The sequence below is a fragment of the Pangasianodon hypophthalmus genome, chromosome 11, assembly GCF_027358585.1.
Source record: "Pangasianodon hypophthalmus isolate fPanHyp1 chromosome 11, fPanHyp1.pri, whole genome shotgun sequence".
NCBI classification, from domain to species: domain Eukaryota; kingdom Metazoa; phylum Chordata; class Actinopteri; order Siluriformes; family Pangasiidae; genus Pangasianodon; species Pangasianodon hypophthalmus.
This window is the reverse complement of record NC_069720.1, coordinates 3,677,637-3,698,363: the sequence shown is the minus strand read 5'-3', so window position 1 is coordinate 3,698,363 and position 20,727 is coordinate 3,677,637. Positions and strand designations below refer to the sequence as shown.

The 20,727-nt window shown below is 38.1% G+C and overlaps 1 protein-coding gene across 2 annotated transcripts; it reads left to right on the top strand.

Moving 5' to 3' along the window:
• Positions 1–461: 461 nt before the first annotated feature.
• Positions 462–20,471, top strand: bmal1b (basic helix-loop-helix ARNT like 1b). Of its 2 annotated transcripts, XM_026930850.3 has the most exons (20): positions 462–613; positions 2,788–2,852; positions 8,387–8,445; positions 8,549–8,696; positions 9,247–9,285; positions 9,410–9,448; positions 10,397–10,554; positions 11,876–11,955; positions 12,040–12,132; positions 12,243–12,360; positions 12,593–12,742; positions 14,161–14,407; positions 16,246–16,352; positions 16,629–16,779; positions 17,501–17,586; positions 18,505–18,613; positions 18,811–18,907; positions 19,031–19,124; positions 19,328–19,508; positions 19,662–20,471. In XM_026930850.3, exons 3-19 carry the CDS (start codon positions 8,433–8,435, stop codon positions 19,486–19,488), a joined length of 1,890 nt encoding a protein of 629 aa, XP_026786651.1. In that variant the 5' UTR covers positions 462–613; positions 2,788–2,852; positions 8,387–8,432; the 3' UTR covers positions 19,489–19,508; positions 19,662–20,471. The 2 variants fall into 2 exon arrangements, with proteins under 2 accessions (XP_026786651.1, XP_026786649.1); XM_026930848.3 differs by having other exon boundaries at positions 19,328–20,471.
• Positions 20,472–20,727: the final 256 nt, after the last annotated feature.

Sequence of the window (20,727 nt, the reverse complement as noted above, 5' to 3'; positions counted from 1 at the left end):
TGAGCATGTGCAGAGTGAGTGTCACAGCTGGAGATGGTCACTGATTGGAGCAATTGATACACTGGTACAACTGACCCCACTCTCCCCTAGGAGCTATGGAGCAGCTATGACGCAAACACAGTAATATCAGTAATATGTAGACAACTGACTTTTCACCAGTGAACAGTAATTAGGTGGTGTTTTTGCATCTTCTGTGCTACGCCATATCACTGACTCCACTCATTGTTGTGAACTTTAACCGCTTTTTATTTATTCTGTTCCTTTAAACCTTTTTTTTTCCCCTCCATCAACATGTTACCTAAACACTTTCACTTTCCACTGTTCAGCTCTCGCGCCTGTTTGTATTTATGTTATGACTCGGTAACGATGAGAGCCACGAAAACACACTGGACGCGTCCCTGATCCTCGCGACGCCATTGGCTGCCGCGCTCATAACCCGCTCTCTGATTGGTCAGTCAAGCCAAGGCTCGCTCTGTGCTGGCACCGGATTGGTCCGTAAGTAGGTTAGTGGCGCGCTGGTTATTCAAGGCGAATGAGGAAAAGTAGGTCAGTGTAAATATGTCCTGTCCTCTGCCGTCCATGTTACAGTGACTGTACATTCTGCCTTCTTCATGTGAGTACGACTTAAAAAACAACAATAACAACAATAACAACAACGCATCAGTTTTAGCTGTAAATATACATTGATGCTTTTTAGCCATTTGTGCTCGTTTGGTTATGATAAGAAGCTGTAGAGTCGACTTTAAGTAATGTTATGTGTGTAACTTTTCAAACCCGAACAGGTGTGATTGGGATTTAATACAGAGAAATAGCTGTAATGGATAAACAGGGGAATAATGAGTCACATCCTGTCAGCTATGCATCCTAATGCGCAGTGGTTTTTTTTTTTTTTTTTTTGAGATATGCGCATTTTGGACGGAGCCACTGCCACATGACTGTTCACATTACTGATGTGTTTTATCCAGCATTTTAGATCCTCCAGGAATTAAAACGACAGTTGTTCCTGTCCTGTTGTCAGTTGTTCCTGTCCTGTTGTTGTTGTTGTTGTTGTGTTTGTTGTTGTTTTTTGTTTTGTTTTTATATATAAAACACAGAGAAACAATGCGACCCATGCATATGCTGTTCATGATGATATTCCTGGCACGTGCTGGTGCAGCAGGATAACAAAGTAGCTCCTGTTTTCATTCATACAGGTTGCCAGATCTGTGCAATGATAATGATCAGCTATGCAAAGAATGCATCCAAAGCCCCTAAATGGATCACCACTAGAAAAGTAGGTGTGGTGATGCATCCTAGTAGTGGTGGGCGACATGGCAAAAAGATCTCATTACAATCCTTATGCATGATATGATTGTATCACGGTATTTCGTTTTTCTGAAGCAAAATGGGGACACGGTAGTGGCGCGGTGCTACCTCACAGCTCCAGTGGTGTGATCCTGAGCTCAGGTTATTGTCTGGGTGGAGTTTGTTCTTCCCAAGTCTGTGATGGTTTCCTCCAGGTTCTTTGGTTACTTCTTGAAAGCATGGCAGTGGGTGGATTGACAGAGTGTCTGTGTGTGTGTGTGTGTGTGTGTGGTGCCCTGCAAAGGACTGGAGTTCCTTCTATCTGGATAACATCTGCAAATAATGTGGAATGACGAACATGACTACGCTACGACTGCTCTGAAAAGAGCTCAGAGATAACCACAGCACTCCCACGACTAGGAGGGGCGATGTGAACCCTAAGCAAGATTAGAGAATGTAAATGTACAGGGTTATATTTGGATGGATTTGTTTCCAACCAACAGAGTTTATGTGTTGGAAACAGCAATATCTTATAATGCTATATAAAGAAGTCATCATTTTACCATATTGACGGATGATTTTAGTTTAACATACACTGTGTAAATGATTTTGATACATAAATCAGTAGATTGTATTGCCCCATCATTACATAATTGTACATAGAATTAATTTGAATCACTTTCACTGATATAGGCCTCATTTAAACAGTAATGAGGATGAAGTTTGACTTGCATTGTGAATGGATTATCATTAAAACATGCAATTGGATTGATTTTATTGATCCCATTTGAAAATATGTATACACATCTACCAGCAAACTCTGTGCTAGGATTGAGAGGATTGAGTGGAGTGTCTGCTCAACAATGTGTTCTTGAGGACAGAAGGCTCAGCGTGTGTTATTCGTCCATGTGAGTGGACGTCTTAGCTGTTTACCAACTGCTTTGGGACAAGTCCATAGAAACAGACTGCAGAATAATAGGAGAAGATTTCTCTTTGGAAAACTGTTTAGATGCAGTGAGTCAAGCGGAACATTCAATCAGTGCATTTGTAAAGCAACTGAATTGTGAGAAAGTTATTCCTTTATAAATCAAATAATATTTATATATCAATAGTGTCAGATCACCAGATGAATATTTTTTCCTGCCACACCATCCCCTATTACACACATACATAATGGCATAAACGTATGCAGATTCGCAGATATAGAAGTGGCTGCCCTCAGTCTTCATCTGAGTGCTCCATCTGTACATCTGTTATTCATCCTGTCTTACTCATCGCTCTCTGTTACTCATCCGTCATGTCGTAGTCATCACACTGCTGCTTCTCCAAAACTGCACTGCAGTTTAAATATTATCACTGGTATTACCATTTATTTCATTTATATATCATGTGTTCTGTGCTCTCACCATATTAGTGATTAGTGTCATATTAAAAAATGACTATTAATAAAGAAGTCAGCTTCAGCAGGCTCCATGACCTTGTGTTTTTCCCTCTTATCTGTAGGTTTTGTGCCTGGCTGCGTGTGTTGGGAGGTCAAAGGCGTCGCTGAGGACTGGAACCTGGGTAATGTAAGTTTGGCAAGGAATACACACCTTACCCATTTTAATTCATTTTTACTAACAACTCAACATTAAAGATGTATGTAGTCATCAGTTGAATGCAAAAGCCAGTTTTAGACTGCGTTATTACATCAATCTTATAATATTTTGACTTGTCACATTGTACGATAAAACCTTGGAGGAGCTCTATAACAGACTGTGGAATAACGTGTTCTCAGATGAAGATAGAGCTGCAATTAAAGAAAATTACTATGTTCTAGCCCTCGGTATAATAGTAGCAATGTTACGTCTAGAGAAAATATTTAAAAGGCAAAGGAGAGTTTGGAGCCGTTTGTGGCTGGATAAAACAACACTGAATGTCCATTCTTTAAAGTGAGCTTGAGGTATTAAGGATATTATTTTGTCCAATCGCATGTGGGGTAGCTTTGAAACTACAGGCATGTAGGCTGCTAACATGATTAAGTTTTGTGTTGTCCTGTTCCATCATCCTTTTGGTGCCATTTAGACGAGCATTGTAGCTGCGGTCACACTGAGATTTTATTAAAAATATTTCTGACACTGCCAGTACTTTGTTGTTAACTGGCTTTAGTTGCACTGAAACTTAATCGGCTGCCAGATGCTCCAATTTTTCTCTGAATGAAAGCTGTACTGTTTAAAGCTACCTTTAAAGCTCCAGTGGTTCCAGACTTGCATTCCTCACTCTTATAACTTCCTTTCCTATTAGTTTCACTGTAGTTACTGAATAATTCATAACAGTTACTGAATAACACGCTGTAAGATAAATTAGTGAATAATAAGGAGGCAACATTAAGGGCTGTGGTTGTACTTTTTGGCGTGTGTCAGATTACTAATTGCTGTTATAATACACTGCACTGAAAATGTGCTTGCATTTCCTTATTTTACATAACAAACTAATAAACTGGTGTTTTATCAGATGTGATATTCTGGTGCAAAGAGAATAAAATGAAAACAGTAGGTTATTCTGCAAATAAAAATGCTTTCGCTTTATTTGTTTTATCTCAACAATAAGAGGTTTGTCAATAATATTCGAATTGAATCATTAAATATATTAGTTAAAATATTTTTTGGCAAACATTAATACACATGGACTTGAAAAAACACATTAAAATTAAACCTATTGGTAATAGTCAAGGGGTTTCCTTTTTTATTATTATTTTTAGCTTTATTTTATTAAAAACAGTTTAAATAAAACTACAAGAGTTTGATATAAAAAAGATCTTATAGACTACATTATTGACTATGACAATGTTAAGTTGAAAAATTGTATTTAAAAAAAACTGATTTAAAACAGAGTATTATGGAGGTTAAGTTGGTTTACATGTCAGTGTATCACTAATGCACAGCCTCTGGCTGGACTGGTCACTCGCTTACATGTGACAAGTGTATAAATGAACACGGCACAACAGAGAGTAACAGCTAGGTTAGGCTTTAGGTTTGTCTTTAAAAAGGCTGTGTATTAACAGAATTACCCAGCTGACCTACATTCTCCCAGTTTTTGCTTTTCCTTTCTTTCACTTTTGGCTTATGTCCATCTGGCTGGCTTTTATTTCCTCATTGCTAATGCAACCAGCCTTTTTTTTGTCATTGTTTTGTCCACTAGCAGGGCTGTAATGTTGGATAATTTGACTCACACGTCATGTTCTTCCATATTCTTTTATTCACTAGAATAAGGCTGCTATTATAAATTAATTTTCAAAAGACTTCCTGTCACCTGACACGCCACTAGAGCTTGTTCTAATATGATGAGAGTCTCAGCGCCTGAAGTCTCTCATCTGTTGTGATTAGTTTCTTATTGAACAGTTAATGATTAACAGATACTCTGAGGAAAATGCTAGTCCACTTGATTTTGCTTGAGAAAGATTGAGATCTGTATAAAGTAAGTGCAGGATAAAGAGCAGATCTTCTCTACAGAGGTCCTGCTACTGCACAATATATAAGATACTAGAAGACCATAAACCATCATTGGTCATTTCGTTGATGAGATCAGGTCAGATTTGTTTGAAGCAGTGCTATATCTGGTTCTATCTGTCTGTTTGAGCAGAGTGTACTCTCTAGGTGAGAGACCTGGACAGACGAAAGAACTAAAGCGCCGCTGCATGGCTAAGCAGGAAACCCAATGGTAGGAAACCGTTAATTAACGTGAAAATAGAAAGAAGTTTAAACTAAAAAGTCAACTCTTGGACCGTCTTGGACACTATTGAAGATCACATTTTAATTATAAAGATTATTTTGAGTCATTCTGGGTGAAAACACTGAAGGCTCTTATGGGAATACCCGGCCTTTACAGGGCTTGTTGGGGAAGAAGGACAAACCACTTTGAAATGCCAAGGAGACACCCACCACAGTTCTCATCAGGTGGAAGGTTGTTATTTTGTAGCTTTTAACTATAAATAAATAGTAGTTAAAGATATATAGATGAGTAATCTATATATTTATATGCTAAGCTATATGCTATGGGGGTATTTATTTTTGCAGGCATAGTTTGGCTCCACTTATTCCATTAGAGTGACTGCAGATAAGTACAAAGTTCTGCTGACCGATCATCTTTATCCTATGATGAAATATTTCTATCCTGAAAACTTTCAGGATAACCCCACCCCCACCCACAGGCACGAGGATTCATTGAATGGTTTGATGAGGATGAAAATAATAGAAATCATATGTTATGGCCTTCACATTCACCAGATCTCCACCCAGTCAAACACTTATGAGAGGTTTTTGGAATGATTTGTTAAACAGCGTCTCCACCACCATCATCAAATACTGACTCATGGTAGTCCAAAACACATTAATAACAAACTTTAGCCTGTTTTTTTCCTTTAATTTTTTAACTGACTGTTCTTCTCTTTTTCTCTCTTTCTTGAAGTTAATAAGACAAAAAAAAATTGCAGCTTGTCATGTTTCTGGGGAACCAGAAAGTGCAAAGTCCTCTATCAAAACTTGCTGACTGATACAAAGCTATGATTATGGAGACTACTTCCATAAATGTTAAATAAACATCTCCTCACAGAAATCTTCACCATGTCAATGGCTACGTTTACATGCACATCAATATTCTGATATTAATCAGAATCTGGCAATATTCTAATTAGTATTGAGTCATGTAAACTCGGCAATCCGATTGCCCGCTTCAGATTAAGCCCATTTTAATCGGAAATTTGTTGCATGTAAACACCTTATTCACACATGCTCAGTCTGCAAGGAATCGTGGGTGCTAACAGATACTTAGCTGTAGGCTAGATATTTAAGAATTGCAACTCGGACATACTTACAACAACCATGTATACAGCAATATTCCGATGCCTGTACACATATAAACATCGTATTCTGAATATGACTGCAACCCGAATATAGACCTTAAACGGTATTGAGGTGTTTACATGACTCAATACTAAATTAGAATATTGCCAAATTGCGATTGATATTGGAATATTGATGTAAAAGTAGCCACTGGTGGCTTTTCTTTGTTAAATAATACCTCTTTTTTAAATTTTTTTTGTTGTTAGCCTTCGATCATGTAGAGCATTTGCCCTACAAGTCCCTGTGAAGGAGTTATCACTATAGAAACCATAGCATTTTAGAATGAGTGCATTAATATAAATCTATGATTTGATTACCAGTTAGACCTGCTATTATAGAAAATGAATGAATACTTTCTGACCAGTCAGATTCGAGAATTCAGCAGAGCTGTGGTATACAATGAAAAAAGGTGTCATTGAAAGTTAAGCTGTAGGTTTTAGAAGACAGTTACCTGGAGCCTTAAGGCTGATTTATACTTACACGTGCACAAGATGGCCGCCACGCGTATCCCGCGGTCATTTGGCACACAGCTTGTGGCAGTATAGCAGCATGTGCCACTGTGTCCCCAGTGGAATACACAAACTAATGTTGTGTTCTAAGTACTAACACTAATGGTTTTCCTATTACAGTTAGTGTTTGTATTTTAAAAACCTCTTAAATATGCTTTGAGTACCAGTCATCTGAATTTTCTAGATTAGTATATTTTTGATTGTACAGTAAGGGTTTTTGATTTGAGACACAGATCATGACAGCAATTACACTGATGGTAGAAAGTTTTTAAAGAGAAACAAAGCTTGTCCGTCTATTTAACGTTACTGTGCATGAAATTGCTAGACATTACAGTTTGACTTGGAAACCAGATGGACAGACATTTTTTTTCTGACATGCCGTTTACTGGCCACAATGTTTAATCCTCCAGATGTGTATAAGTTACACAAGAGAGTTTGTGAGCAATGCCACTCGGGTAGCAGCTGCATGCGAGCAGGTGCGCGTGGTGAAAGTGAAGTATATTTTACACCCTTAGAGTGGTGTGTGAATGCCGGAAACTACACCTACTGTCATTTTCTGTTTTCAGAGTGAGTTTGATATCGGGTGATCTAATGTAAAAACGTTCATACTAGATCATCTGCACAGTTGCTTCACAGGGAGGAAACCTGTCATCTGTCATCTGTGTGGAACAGTCTGATCTGGATTGGCTGCAACATATTGGGGGAGTAAATGGGAAATAAGCCACTGAAAAATCAATTTTGAGATGACTCACTGCTTCTGACAGCAGTACATAACCTGAGGTCATCTGCTTTTCACACGCCTTCTTGAAGCCTTTAATAAATCAGATAAATCAAATGCTCACATGGGAGAGAAAAGCATTAGCTAAGAGCATGCGATAAACTCCTTTTAAAATGTCAAGGTCACTTGTGTTAATCCTTTGGATATTAATACGATATTAGATGCTTTAAGCAAAGTGATTGTTCGGAAGGTGCTGATTAATTTTCTATAACAGCAGCTCAACAGTAGTTCTGCCTGTAAAGCGAATCACGGGTTTATATTACTGAACTCATTCTAATAGGTTATCATTTCTGTAGGGATTTATATCTCGTATAAACAAACAGAAACAGATTATTTAAAGAAAAAAAAGTGTAATTGTTGATTTGGTGAAGCTTTCTGTGGGGCGATGTTTATTTACCATTTATGAAAGGAGTCTCCAGTGTCAGTACTTTGTAACAGTCAGTAGGTTTTCCACCACAGGAAAGTCTTCAGGAAGGAGGCTTTGTGCTTTACAGTTTCCCTGTAATGTTTTTTTGTCTTTATTAACTTCAGCAGAGACATAAAGAAAGGCTGGTGTGGATATGACTTGTTTTGTGGATGCTCCACAACATAAAATGTACCTACAAATGGAAAAAAAGTACAATATGTCATTATTTAATAAATAAAAAATCTACTTCAAAATGTGCTGCTCTAGGAAAATAATCAACTTTGACCTGACATGAACGACACCATGCATTTTTTTGAATAACAAAAAATGAATGACATTTTTTTTTCCTTTTTCATCACTTCTGTTTGAATCCTGCATCATATTGTTGTGCCTTGATAGATATAATGACTGTGCCATTTATTCCTACATATGTCTGGGTGACAGGCTGATAGTGTTATTAAATGTCCTACTTCCACTCTGTCTTAAGACACCATGCCCACTGTCTCACTCGAGCCTCCGTTCTTTGCAGTTTACGAACAAACGCTTCATGAGATGGTCTGAGAACGACGGTCCTCATGAATCTTTGTGGTGAGTTGTGAAAGCAATTTTTATGATGCCACTTCTGTTTTTCTCCAATTCAGTGCTTCAGTTATCAGACTGGCTCGACTGATTGGTGTGTTTATTTCTGCAGATGATCTCATGGCAGACCAGAGAATGGACATCTCCTCTACGATGAATGAGTTCATGTCTCCCAGCTCCACGGAGCTCATCAGCAGTTCCATCAGCACGTCCTCCATGGACTACACCCGCAAGAGGAAAGGCAGCTCCACCGACTACCAGTAAGTCCAACTCTGAATTACATTCCTGTAGGTCATGTTGTTCTTTATAGCGAAAGTTAAACATGCATGCAGCACTGCTGTCATCAACATGTTCAGGTCAACCACCCTGTTACCACCTCAAGGTTGATTATTTTCCTATAACGGCATGTCCCATGTTTTATTTGCTAAAGATTACATTTTTATGAATTAAAGAACAACACATTTTAACAGTTTATAGTTACATTTAATTTTGTGGATTGTCTATAAAGCAAGTTTCTGTTATCACTTATCTTACAGCAGCTATAAACACCATTCTCTCACCAGCCACTCTTTTTTAATACAGAGTATTAAATATCTGTAGATAATACTTTGTTTTACAGATCTTTAAAATGAGCCGTTATAGTATTTGCATTAAACAGTCGCATGTTGATTCACTAATGAAAAATTATTACATTTAATTAAAGTTGATTTAACTTTTTTTTTGGCTTTTTCTCCATATATGCACCTTTTATATTTAATGTAAACATTTACCGAAATAATTGCTTCAATTTATGCTTTATAATTTGTCAAGGGACAGTATGGATATGGACAAGGACAAGCAAATTGGAAGGTAACTATAAAAGCGTTAACACATTTTAGCAATTAAAATGTTAAATTATAGATTAGGAAACCTGTAGTCTGATTGGATTCAAATTTCATTTTGTAAAATTTTTTTTTTTTTTGCCTGTTAACAGGGATTGTATTGATCAACAAGGCCGGATAAAGAATGCCAGGTAGCATTTCTGCATCTTCACTCCTATGTATGGCTTTAGTCTTGTAAACCATATTGCATAGCAGAATTAATCATGTCAATTCAAAAAGCATATAAGTAAAAAATATACACCTACAACTTGAAGCGCTAGGAGCACGAATACATTCACCGTCCACTTTATTATGAGACCTGTACGCCTGCACATTCATTTATACAGTCAGCCAATCATGAGGCAGCAGCGCAATGCATAAAATCATGCAGATATGCGTAAAATCATGCAGGTAGAAATGAGAGAGGTCAGAGGAGAATGGACAGACTGGTTCAAGCTAACAGGAAGGCGACGGTAGCTCAAATAACCACTCTTTACAACTGTGGTAAGCAGAAAAGCATAACACCTCGAACCTTGAGGCATATGGGCTACAACAGCAGAAGACCACGTTGGGTTCCACTCCTGTCTGCAAAGAACAGGAACCTGAGCCTATAGTGGGCACAGACTGACCCAACCAGGACAGAAAACGATTCTCTGAAATACTCAAACCAGTCGGTTCTGGCACCAACAACCATACCACAGTCACTGAGATCATATTTTCCCCATTCTGATGTTTGATATGAACATTAACTGAAGCTTTTCTTCATTAACTGAAACCTGTCTTCATGATTTTATGCATTGTGTTGCTGCCACATGATTAACTGATTGGACAATTGCATGAATGAGAAGGTGTACAGGTGTTTTTATTTTAAATTGGCCGGTGTGTTTGTTACAATTGAAATCAAATATCTGATGTTACGAACAGTATAGTGAGATATTTCAGTTTTATATATAATATATAATATATATATATATTATTAATGTATTCCACAAATTCCATAAATGAGTAAAATTTCTGAGAACTTCTTTGCAGTGGTAGACTTTTGGACCCTACTACAGGGCTTTGTTGCTTCATGAATCTTATTCCTGTGCCCTTCGCAGGGAGGCTCACAGTCAGATTGAGAAGCGACGCAGGGACAAAATGAACAGCTTCATTGATGAGCTGGCTTCACTAGTGCCTACCTGCAATGCCATGTCCCGCAAACTGGACAAACTGACTGTATTGCGCATGGCCGTCCAGCACATGAAAACGTTACGAGGTAAAAGAGATGCTCTTAAGAATAGAAATGGTCACAAATCAGCTTTTGAGAAATCTACATGTAGATTTCGATCTCTAATGAGCAAGCCATTGGCAACAGTGGCAAGGAAAAACTCCCTGAGATGAAATGAGGGGAAGAGCTTGAGGGGAACCAGACACTGGCTCTGGGTGACATGAGATTATAAATCATTAGAGTAGACAGAAAAAGCAAACAGTAATAAATGTATCGAAAGAATATGGAATGTTTGGTATGATATTATTATGAATAGAGTCTTTGGATGAACATAGGACAACCTTTATGATTATAGCAGCAGCACTTAGGAGGCACAAGTCTACAGGATTCAGGTAAAATTATCCACTGAAGCAGAAAGTTTTAGGCATAAACTGTTTGTGGGAGGAGCAAATTATCAGGGTATTCATGTGTGATTATCCACAATTACTGTAAGTGTGCCACAAGTGCAGAAAGCTCCCAGTGATGAAGCAGAAAGAACAGAGCTGGAGTAGAGCATTAAAATGAGTCAGTCAGGTCTGGAGGGTGAGAAGAGCCAAAGCAGGAGAAATGTGTCAGCATCTGGCACTGGCTCATGGAGAAATGTCTCAGGATCACACCAGGCCGCAGGAGTACGGCATAAGGCAGGTTAGGGCCGACAGCCAGAGAGAACAAATTGTCATGTGTATTTAAGAACATACAGTGGTTTAAAAGGGTGGATATTTTCATTAGAGTGCAAGTGGGGACTCAAGCAGATTTAAGTTTGACAGCGTAGAGCCAGATGTTAGAGCCAGTTTACCATAGCGCTTTATGCTCTCTTAGCTCTCTATGCCAATGAGCAGCCAGATCTGCACCTATACCTAAGAGAAGAGCTATTTATCAAAATGTCTGACTAAATCTCCAGTGTAACAGTCAGAGGTAAATCTGTAACTTTAAGTTTTCCAACATAGGAAAGTCTTCTGGACATAGTAGTTTATGCTTTGTTGTTTCTCAGTGACATGACAAGCTGTGTATTTTTTTGTCCTACTAACTTCAATAGAAAGAGAAAAAGAGATGCTGGTGAGGAAACTTTATAGCCACTATAACATAAGCAATAACATGAACTTCTGTTTTGGAAGCTCCACATGATTAAACGTAACTAGAAGATATACGAGGTGTCGTTCTTTAATAAATAAAAAAAACTGCTCGCATTGCTGTGGTATAAGAAGAATCAAACACTTCAGGATGTGCTGTTACTGGAAAATAATAAAAACCCTGTCATTGATCATTTTGCAGTATCCCGTTGCATATTCATTATGCACTGTTGTAATTGTTCATTTTGTTTATCTGTAAGGTGCTGCAAACCCTTACACCGAAGCTAACTACAAACCAGCCTTTCTGTCAGATGATGAACTGAAACACTTGATACTGAGGGTATGTGCCACTGCTTTGTAAGCTTAAGTCTCTGACTAATGTTGGATTTTGGGTTTTGATTATAATTTCATGTCGGACCCACAGGCTGCTGACGGCTTTCTCTTTGTGGTCGGCTGCGATCGGGGAAAGATTCTTTTCGTTTCTGAGTCTGTGTACAAGATCCTGAACTACAGCCAAGTGAGTTCAACTGCTTAGGCATGGTATGACTTATGTTGTTCTTATTTAAAAGTACAAATTGTGTTGATAAGACTGCTAGCTCATCCGTGTAACCTTCTGTCTCTTGGCAGAATGACCTGATTGGCCAGAGCTTGTTTGATTATTTGCATCCTAAGGACATTGCCAAAGTCAAGGAGCAGCTGTCCTCGTCTGACACGGTGCCAAGGGAGCGACTCATCGATGCCAAAAGTATCTTGGATTTCTGATTTCATTTTGGCCACTAAGGGGTTGGGGATGGAGGTTATAAAGTCATGGTGTACAGGCTTAATGTCTCATAAATATACATCTAATGTAGCTCTAGTTTTGTAGTTAATTAATAAGTCTGGGTTGGAAAACATGTTAATTTGCAGTGAAGATGTGAAGTTTGATTGACAGCCATGCCAGAGTGAAAATCAGAGTGTGTGTTGTGTTTGTCTTTCAGCCGGACTGCCGGTAAAAACGGACATCGCGCCAGGGCCATCCAGGCTGTGCTCTGGGGCCCGTCGCTCCTTCTTCTGCAGAATGAAAAGTAACAGACCTCTCATCAAAATGGAGGACAAGGACTTCGCCTCCACCTGCTCCAAAAAGAAAGGTGAGACAAGATTTCTAAAGTACATTTTTGGGATGCCTGGTATTTAGACCCCCACGTAAAACAGTCTAAATAGTAAATGGTTTCCTATTTACTATATGTGCTTACTACTACTAATAGGGCATGAAAAGTGATGCTCTACAAATTACATAATGCACCATAATGACCAGTAAAAGCCCATTTGAGGTTGAGTCAAACAAAAACAGGACTTTTTTTTGGAGTGAAAAATTAGGAGTGAAAAGAAAAATGGATTCGAATAGGAGATGCTATCCAGCAGTTTTCGATACTGCTGCATTGATTTACGAGCCAAGATCCAGTTTGAATCGAAAAGGAAAGCGGTTAAAACCCAATACTGCCGTCAAAAATCGATGCACACTGCCTGGTTTGTGTGTGTGTGTGTGTGTGTGTGTGTGTGTGTGTGTGTGTGTGTGTTGGAGAGAGAGAGAGAGAGAGAGAGAGAGAGAGTGCACGACAGAATGAGAGAGTTCACATTTCTCCCAGAGCTCAAGGGCAATAGACGTCCCCCAGAATTATTTCCCAGGTGTCCTCTTTGCCTATAGAAGAGGTGATGGAATTAAAGAACAACATGTCATACTTTTTATCCATTTATCGCTACGTTTAATGTTGTGCAATATCTGCAGAACATTTAGTTCCTCTTATATCACTTATGTTATAGCAGTAGGCTGACCTCTTATATCTCTTATGTTATAACACTCTGGTGGAAAACTTAAATTGAATTGAACTGAATCATATTGGCTCGGGCCTGAATCATGTGGATCTGATTGTTACTTGTTTAACTGTATTGTTTTTGTGTCTTACTGTATACTGTATATCATATTGTCTGAAAGAGGGACACTCCCACCCCTGTATGCCTTAAATGCCATGCATTTATTTAATGTGTGTATTCTTTCTCTGCATAAAACATTCAAAGTCCTTTAGCTAAAAAAAGTTTAGCAACTGCAGGAGACCTAAATGCTTGACCTTTAAATATGATTTCCTTTTGCCTTTGTATACATAAATAATTTGAATAGTATTTGAACATTTTATTAGGTACACTGAACTGGCAACTCAGTTTATACCCCAGTAGCAAAGTTTTTGGAATCATAATATTTGTCTATACATTTTCATAGTGTATGTTATTAAAGGGCATAGCATTAAATTATGTATTATGAGGATCACTCTTAGTTTATCAAAAAACAATACAGAAACTTTGTTCTTTAAAAAAGTGGAATTCACTGTTTTAAAGAAGTGCACAGAGAAATATTGTTAGACATATTATAGCTAGAGTATGACTATTTCAGATTGATCATAGTATACTACAATCAGAATCCTGTCATTTCAGTTTCTCAGTTGACTGTCATTGGCGCTTTTGAATCTAATCAATGACCTCAGGCTAAAACCTTGTATCCTGTCGTCTGCAGCCGACCGCAAAAGCTTCTGCACCATCCACAGCACGGGCTATCTGAAGAGCTGGCCACCCATGCAGAAGGGCTTGGACGAGGACAACGAGCCCGATAACGAAGGCTGCAATCTGAGCTGCCTGGTGGCCATCGGCCGTCTCCACCCCCACATCGTCGCTCAGCCAATGAACGGAGACATCCGAGTCAAACCGACCGAGTACGTCTCACGCCACGCCATCGACGGCAAGTTCGTCTTTGTTGATCAGAGGTGAGTGGATAGTTTTGTTTCCAAAGTCTAACTGGCTGAGCTGTGTTCAAAACCATTGTAAAATCCTTGATATGCACACACCTGCAACAGCATCCCAATAACTGAATTCTGTATTAATGTGCAAGTTGTTTTTTTAAATCATTAAAACTTTTGCAGTTTAATGCCCTAAACTTTGTACCTTATGTTGCTTAGCAACCATGACTGTCTGGTGGAAGAATTGTTTATAGTGAATATTATTAATAATAAATGAAATAATTTATTGAAAAGTGGATTTTGTCATATTTTTTTTTAAATAAAAGCAGGTTTTCGGTACTTTTGAAGGGAGTTTTAGGCACTTAGCTTTGTTTCATGCCTAAGAATGTCTTTATCCGTAATAAAATCACTGTAATGCACATTGTCTCATCGCTTAATGCTTTAATTTGAAACAGGATCCAGATCTTTCTTTTATGAAATGACATGGTGAACTGAGCATTCTGAATTGAAATGAAAAAGTAGATTTGGTCAAATAACTGGTTAATCTGGATCAACAAATAATACAAGAATTAGATCATGTGGAAGTCTTAGGCGTACTTTGTTATGTGTGTTAAATGTTTAGACTATTTTGCAAATATTAAAGTCTTATCGTATTAATCGGGACAAAGTATTTTTGGAACGGATTCTAATTAAGCTTAAACCTGCGTCCACACGCTGGCACTGTGGACATGTTTCATGGTGGACGTTTAGGACATGCTGACTTTATTACTAGATTTCTGTGCACTGTTGCCGAGGTGTCCAGTCTGTACAGTGACTACATTTCTCCCCACAAAAACTGTTCCAAGAACATGGGGAAAGTCTGAAGAGACAGCCTGAAGAGAAATTACAATATATAGGACATCCAGTCAGCCTAATAGTGATATCTCTCTGTGTCTCTGGGCCACTGTGTGATACAATGGCACAGTGTTTTTGTGTGTCAGTAGAACATTTGGGATCTTCAGACACTGGCGAGTTTTTATGCAGCCTGGGAAAACCCTTCGCATGGTCAGATGTCGCCGTATTCTATTATATTTTACTTCTGAAAACTACATGATTTCCTGAACTCAAATTGCAGTCATTTATGCAAATCTCATTCACAAGTAAAGTAAAACTAAATTTAAAGTCTGGCTACGCCCATCAATGAAAAAGGAGAAAATTGCATTTAAAGACGCTAACACACTGATTGTCTAAAAGCAGCTTCTGTTTACAGATTTCATTTGCATTTAATTGACTGTGTCATAAATATGATATACAAATAAGTAATAAGACGATAAAATCTATGTCTATCTTGATACAGTGACTTGCATAATTATTCACCCCCGCCTTGAAGATTTCCACATTTTGTAGTGTTACAGCCTGAAACTGAAATGGACTTAATTGGGATTAAATGTCACGCATCTACACAAAATAACCCATAATATTGATGTGGGGAAAAAAAAACAAAAAAAAAAAACAATATAGTTTGCAAATAAAAATCGTAGGCCCCAGAGTTCATTAGAGAACATACCTAAACAAAAAAATATATACGGCTATAAAAAATCTAAGAAACTTTGAACATCCCATGCAGCACCATTAAATCCATTGTTAAAAATTGAAAGAATATGGCGCAACCACAACTCCACCAAGGATGGCATTAGTCAGACAAGCAACCAACAGGCCAGGGGCAACTCTGAAGGAACTGGAAAGCTAGTTTTTTTTTTTCTTTACTGCTGCATTTCTTAAACTGGCTCCTTATCCAACATGCGCAGACTCACATCCCAGACGAGATTAGAAAGTAGCCTAAATAAAAACATTTCATCCATTCATGACAACTTGTATCATTCCAGGGCCACTGCCATTCTCGCCTATCTACCCCAGGAGCTTCTGGGGACATCTTTCTATGAGTATTTTCATCAGGATGACATCGGACACCTCGCTGAATGCCACAGACAAGGTAAAAATATTTGGCATCATACTGTATGAGGCTGGAATGACATACATACTTCAGTGGAGTGACATTTATGGAAATAAATAGATAATTTATGGAAATTAATATACAATTGTCCTTATGTATGTTTTATTTGGAAGAGTATACTTGGTATACCACCACTGGAAATTATTAACAGTATTAAAATGATTAACAATCTCTGAGCATTTCACTGCACGTCGTACTGTATATATGGTTGTGCGTGTGACCAATTGAATTATTTGCTGTTTGTCCTCTGTTCAGTGCTGCAGATGCGAGATAAAATCAACACTAACTGTTACAAGTTCAAGGTTAAAGATGGCTCCTTCATCACTCTGAGAAGTCGCTGGTTCAGTTTCATGAACCCTTGGACCAAGGAAGTCGAGTACATCGTCGCTACAAACACAGTCGTCTCGTAAGTGATCAACGGCCTCCATTAAGGCAGTGTGTATTCTGTCCTTTAGGACAGTGTGAAAGCAAAACCTGCCATAGCGTGATGTATAATTATCTCAGGTATTTAGGAAACCTAAATGCCACGTTAGCTGCTGTTGCTAACTACACCAACACCTCTGCATTACCTCTGCACTACGTTAGCAGTGACAAGAATTGTCCATAAGCAAGTGCCATAGACAAGCCAGCTATAAGTCTATGGAGAGATGCTGGTCATCCCTGATAAAATCAGCTGTAACTCACATTTTGTTCAATTCAGTTTTAAAATATTTGTCTAGGAAATAAAATTTACTGGATATCAGAATAAGAAGTTTACATAAAATTGCATAAAGGTAATAATAATATCTTTACAAAATAAATTGTACAGATAACATAAGGTTTGTTAAAGCTACCATGACAAGCTGCATTTCTTGTATTGTTAACTGCAAATCAGTGACAGGGTGGTGTGATGCAGCCCGACTCAAAGTGACTCTTCAGCAGCACTGTTTGTGTGAAGGAAATGAAACATCCATCTAATGCTATCCTCCTCCCTTTGTGCTGCAGCCAGTCATGCCACAGTCATGTAGCTAAACCACACTTCTACGTTATGAAGAGAAAGATACTGAGGCATGTTAGAAACAGAATCAGAGCATAGGGTAACAGTCAAGCTTGCAGGATCACTGATGCATGGTTTTGTGTTTTTTCAGGGCTGGTACACGTGATGGAGCTGATCCCAGCTATCTCCAGCTCGCTGCCTCCCCCCAGAGCATGGACAGTGTCCTCACAGCTGATGGTGAGATACCAGAACACTCACGGCTGCACCTGCTGTCATTTCTGCTTTAGTGGACAATGAGGTTTATAATCAGCATGTACCACAGAGCACCCTTGGGAAATCCTTTAAACAATAATCTTATAGAGTTGTTTTATTTACAGTTCACTTCAGAATATTTCGCTTCATTGTGAGGAGCAAAACTGATTTTATAAAATAAACATTTCAAAAAATGGTTGAAATTTTCCGGATGAAAAGTAGGAGAAATGATTTTCATTTTATTTAACAAAAAAAACTTTGTTATATGAAAATCTATTTTAAAAAAACAATTTAAGCTTTCTTATACATTACAGAAGAGACTTATTATCTCCAGGGGAGGCTTTACCAAGTAATAATTTGGAGAAAATTTGGAGATACTTAGAGATAATTTTTAAACCATATATTTATAGCCCAAAATATCACTCATTGCATGTTATTCCTTTTAATCAAGGGTGCCAGAAATTCTGGAGTTCACTGCACTTAAGATTGTGTGTTAAAATATTTTTGTATTTATTATTGTTGGCAACATTATTTAAATGTTGTTTTTTCTCTTTTTATTTTTTCAGATTTAATGTTTTAATACATAAAAATTTTTTTTTAGATTTTGTCTCTGTAACACCTACTGTCATTATTTAATTAAATTTTTTTTTTTTTTAAATTATTTAATTATTAGTATTATTATTAATACTTATTATTAAGTATTAGTATTAGTATCTAGTTTGTTTCATATATATATATATATATATATATATATATATATATATATATATATATATATATATATATATATATATATACACAAATTTATTATTTATTTTATTTTATGTGCTCCTTTTAGCTGAACTCTTCTCTTTGGCAACTTGTTGATCGATGTACAGAGATGATGTTTGTGATTAATTCCAGGTTCTGGGAAACGGGCTCTGCAGACAGTGCCTGGCATTCCGGGGGGCACGAGAGCCGGAGCAGGCAAGATCGGCCGCATGATAGCAGACGAGGTGATGGAGATCCAGAGGTGAGCTGCTCGCTTTCCAGTGTGAGGTGCTTAATAAAACACTGGCACTCTTGTCAGAGCCGCTGTTATAGAAAATTAATCTACACCTTTTTATCAGATCTGAGAGTTCAGGAGTGCTGTGGTATAACAAATACAAACAGAATGTAAGTGTGAATAAGTGCATATGAGCCTTGCTGACAGTAAGTCGTGATTGACAGGATAAGAGGCTCGTCACCCTCTAGCTGTGGCTCGAGCCCGCTGAACATCACCAACAGCACACCTCCTCCAGACACATCTTCTCCTGGGGGCAAGAAGGTAAGAGCATGACACAACTACTAATGTGATAAATATATATATATATGTATATATATATATGTATGTATATATTTTACAGGAAATGTGAATCAATTGTTCTGTTTGTATTTTTAAACTGATCAGATTCAGAATGGTGGAACTCCAGACATTCCTTCGGCGGGGATGGTGTCAGGCCAGGACTCCATAGGATACCCTTACTCTAACAACTCACTTTTAAGTAAGTTTAAACGTAACTGTTCAGGGCTTCATACTTAAACAATGATGAGAAAGCACAGAAAGAAGTACGCTGAAATGTTTTTCGGAGAGCAGGGTTCTCTTGCCAGTCTAGGAAGTCTGGAATTTCCAGAACTGCTTCTATTTCTATCTATAGAATTTTTAAAATCAGCTGTGTAGTCACACTACTTTGCTCATCTCCTGCAGGTGATAACTCTCACATCAGCATCGGGGACATCATGGACGAACCCGGCTCCAGCAGCCCCAGTAACGACGAGGCGGCCATGGCTGTCATCATGAGTCTTCTGGAGGCTGACGCAGGACTCGGAGGCCCTGTGGACTTCAGTGATCTGCCATGGCCTCTGTGAGAGGAGAGTATCGCTCTCAGGTGAGGGATTGGGACACAACCGAGGGAGCACAGCTCTCCTTCTTGTGTGTGTCCATCATCAGGCCCAGGTTTTTCCATAAAGTTTCACAGACTAATGATAAGGAAAGTGTTACTAGCGTACAGTCATAATCATTATTCTGACGAACTTTTCAGAAACACTTCCCAGCAACACATCATCTTTCAGGAATTTTCTCAGTATACAGAGTGGAACACTGGAATCATCCACTTTTGTCTACATGGCACAACCTTTGTTGTATTATTTGGCACACTTACACGCAGAAATCTCTAACATACATTGACCCACCACTTTTAACAGGAACACCAGTACACCTGTCAATCATGTGTCAGCAGCGCAGTGTATAAAATCATGCAGGTCAAGAGCTTCAGTTAATGTTCACGTCATTTTCAGACATTTTCAGAACGGGGAAAAATGTGATCACAGTGACTTTGACCCTGGCATGATGCTTGGTGCCGGATGGGTTTTTCACAGAATGGTGTGAAAAAACAAACATCTACTGAGCAACACTTCTGCGCATGGAAACACCTTGTTGATGATTGAGGTCAGAGGAGAATGGCCAGACTGGTTCAAGATGACAGGAAGATTACAGTAACTGAAATTAGCACTCTTTACAACCGTGGTGAGCAGAAAAGCATCTCAGAACATTAAAACCTTGATGCAGCTGGGGTACAGCAACAGAAGACCACATCTTCTGGTCTTTTTTTTTTATTCTTGGCTGAATGTATCTGCATGATTTTATGCATTCTGCTGCTGCTTCATGATTGGCTGAACAGATAATTGCATGAATGAGCATGGGTATAGGTGTACCTATTAAAGTGACCAGTGGGTGTATGAGGTTTTTCACAAAATTATGTATGTATGTATGTATGTAAGTATGTATGTAAGTATGTGTATTGTTTGAGCCGTGATATATTTTTAAAATAAAAATGTTGATGTTCCAGAAATATGACATCTATATGTTTATTATACAGTTTATTAAACTCCAGAATGATTGCACTGCCTAATATTTTGGGATGTTGTATCATTTTAGCTAAAACATGTTTTCTTATGTACTGTGGAGTTTTTTTTTCCCCTGCAGAATACTGGTTTTAAAATTATTGGTTCCATTATAATTAATATTTGCTGAACCCTCCCCTGGAAAGAATAACATCACTGAGATTGTTCCTGTAATGTGTAACAAGGCTGTAGAAAGTTCTTGAG

Bases quoted from the DNA above. Each gene is read 5' to 3' on its own strand.
- bmal1b (XM_026930850.3), top strand. The intron at 14,408-16,245 runs GTGAGTGGATAG...GTATCATTCCAG, and splicing joins TTCGTCTTTGTTGATCAGAG to GGCCACTGCCATTCTCGCCT. The intron at 18,908-19,030 runs GTAAGAGCATGA...TAAACTGATCAG, and splicing joins CTTCTCCTGGGGGCAAGAAG to ATTCAGAATGGTGGAACTCC.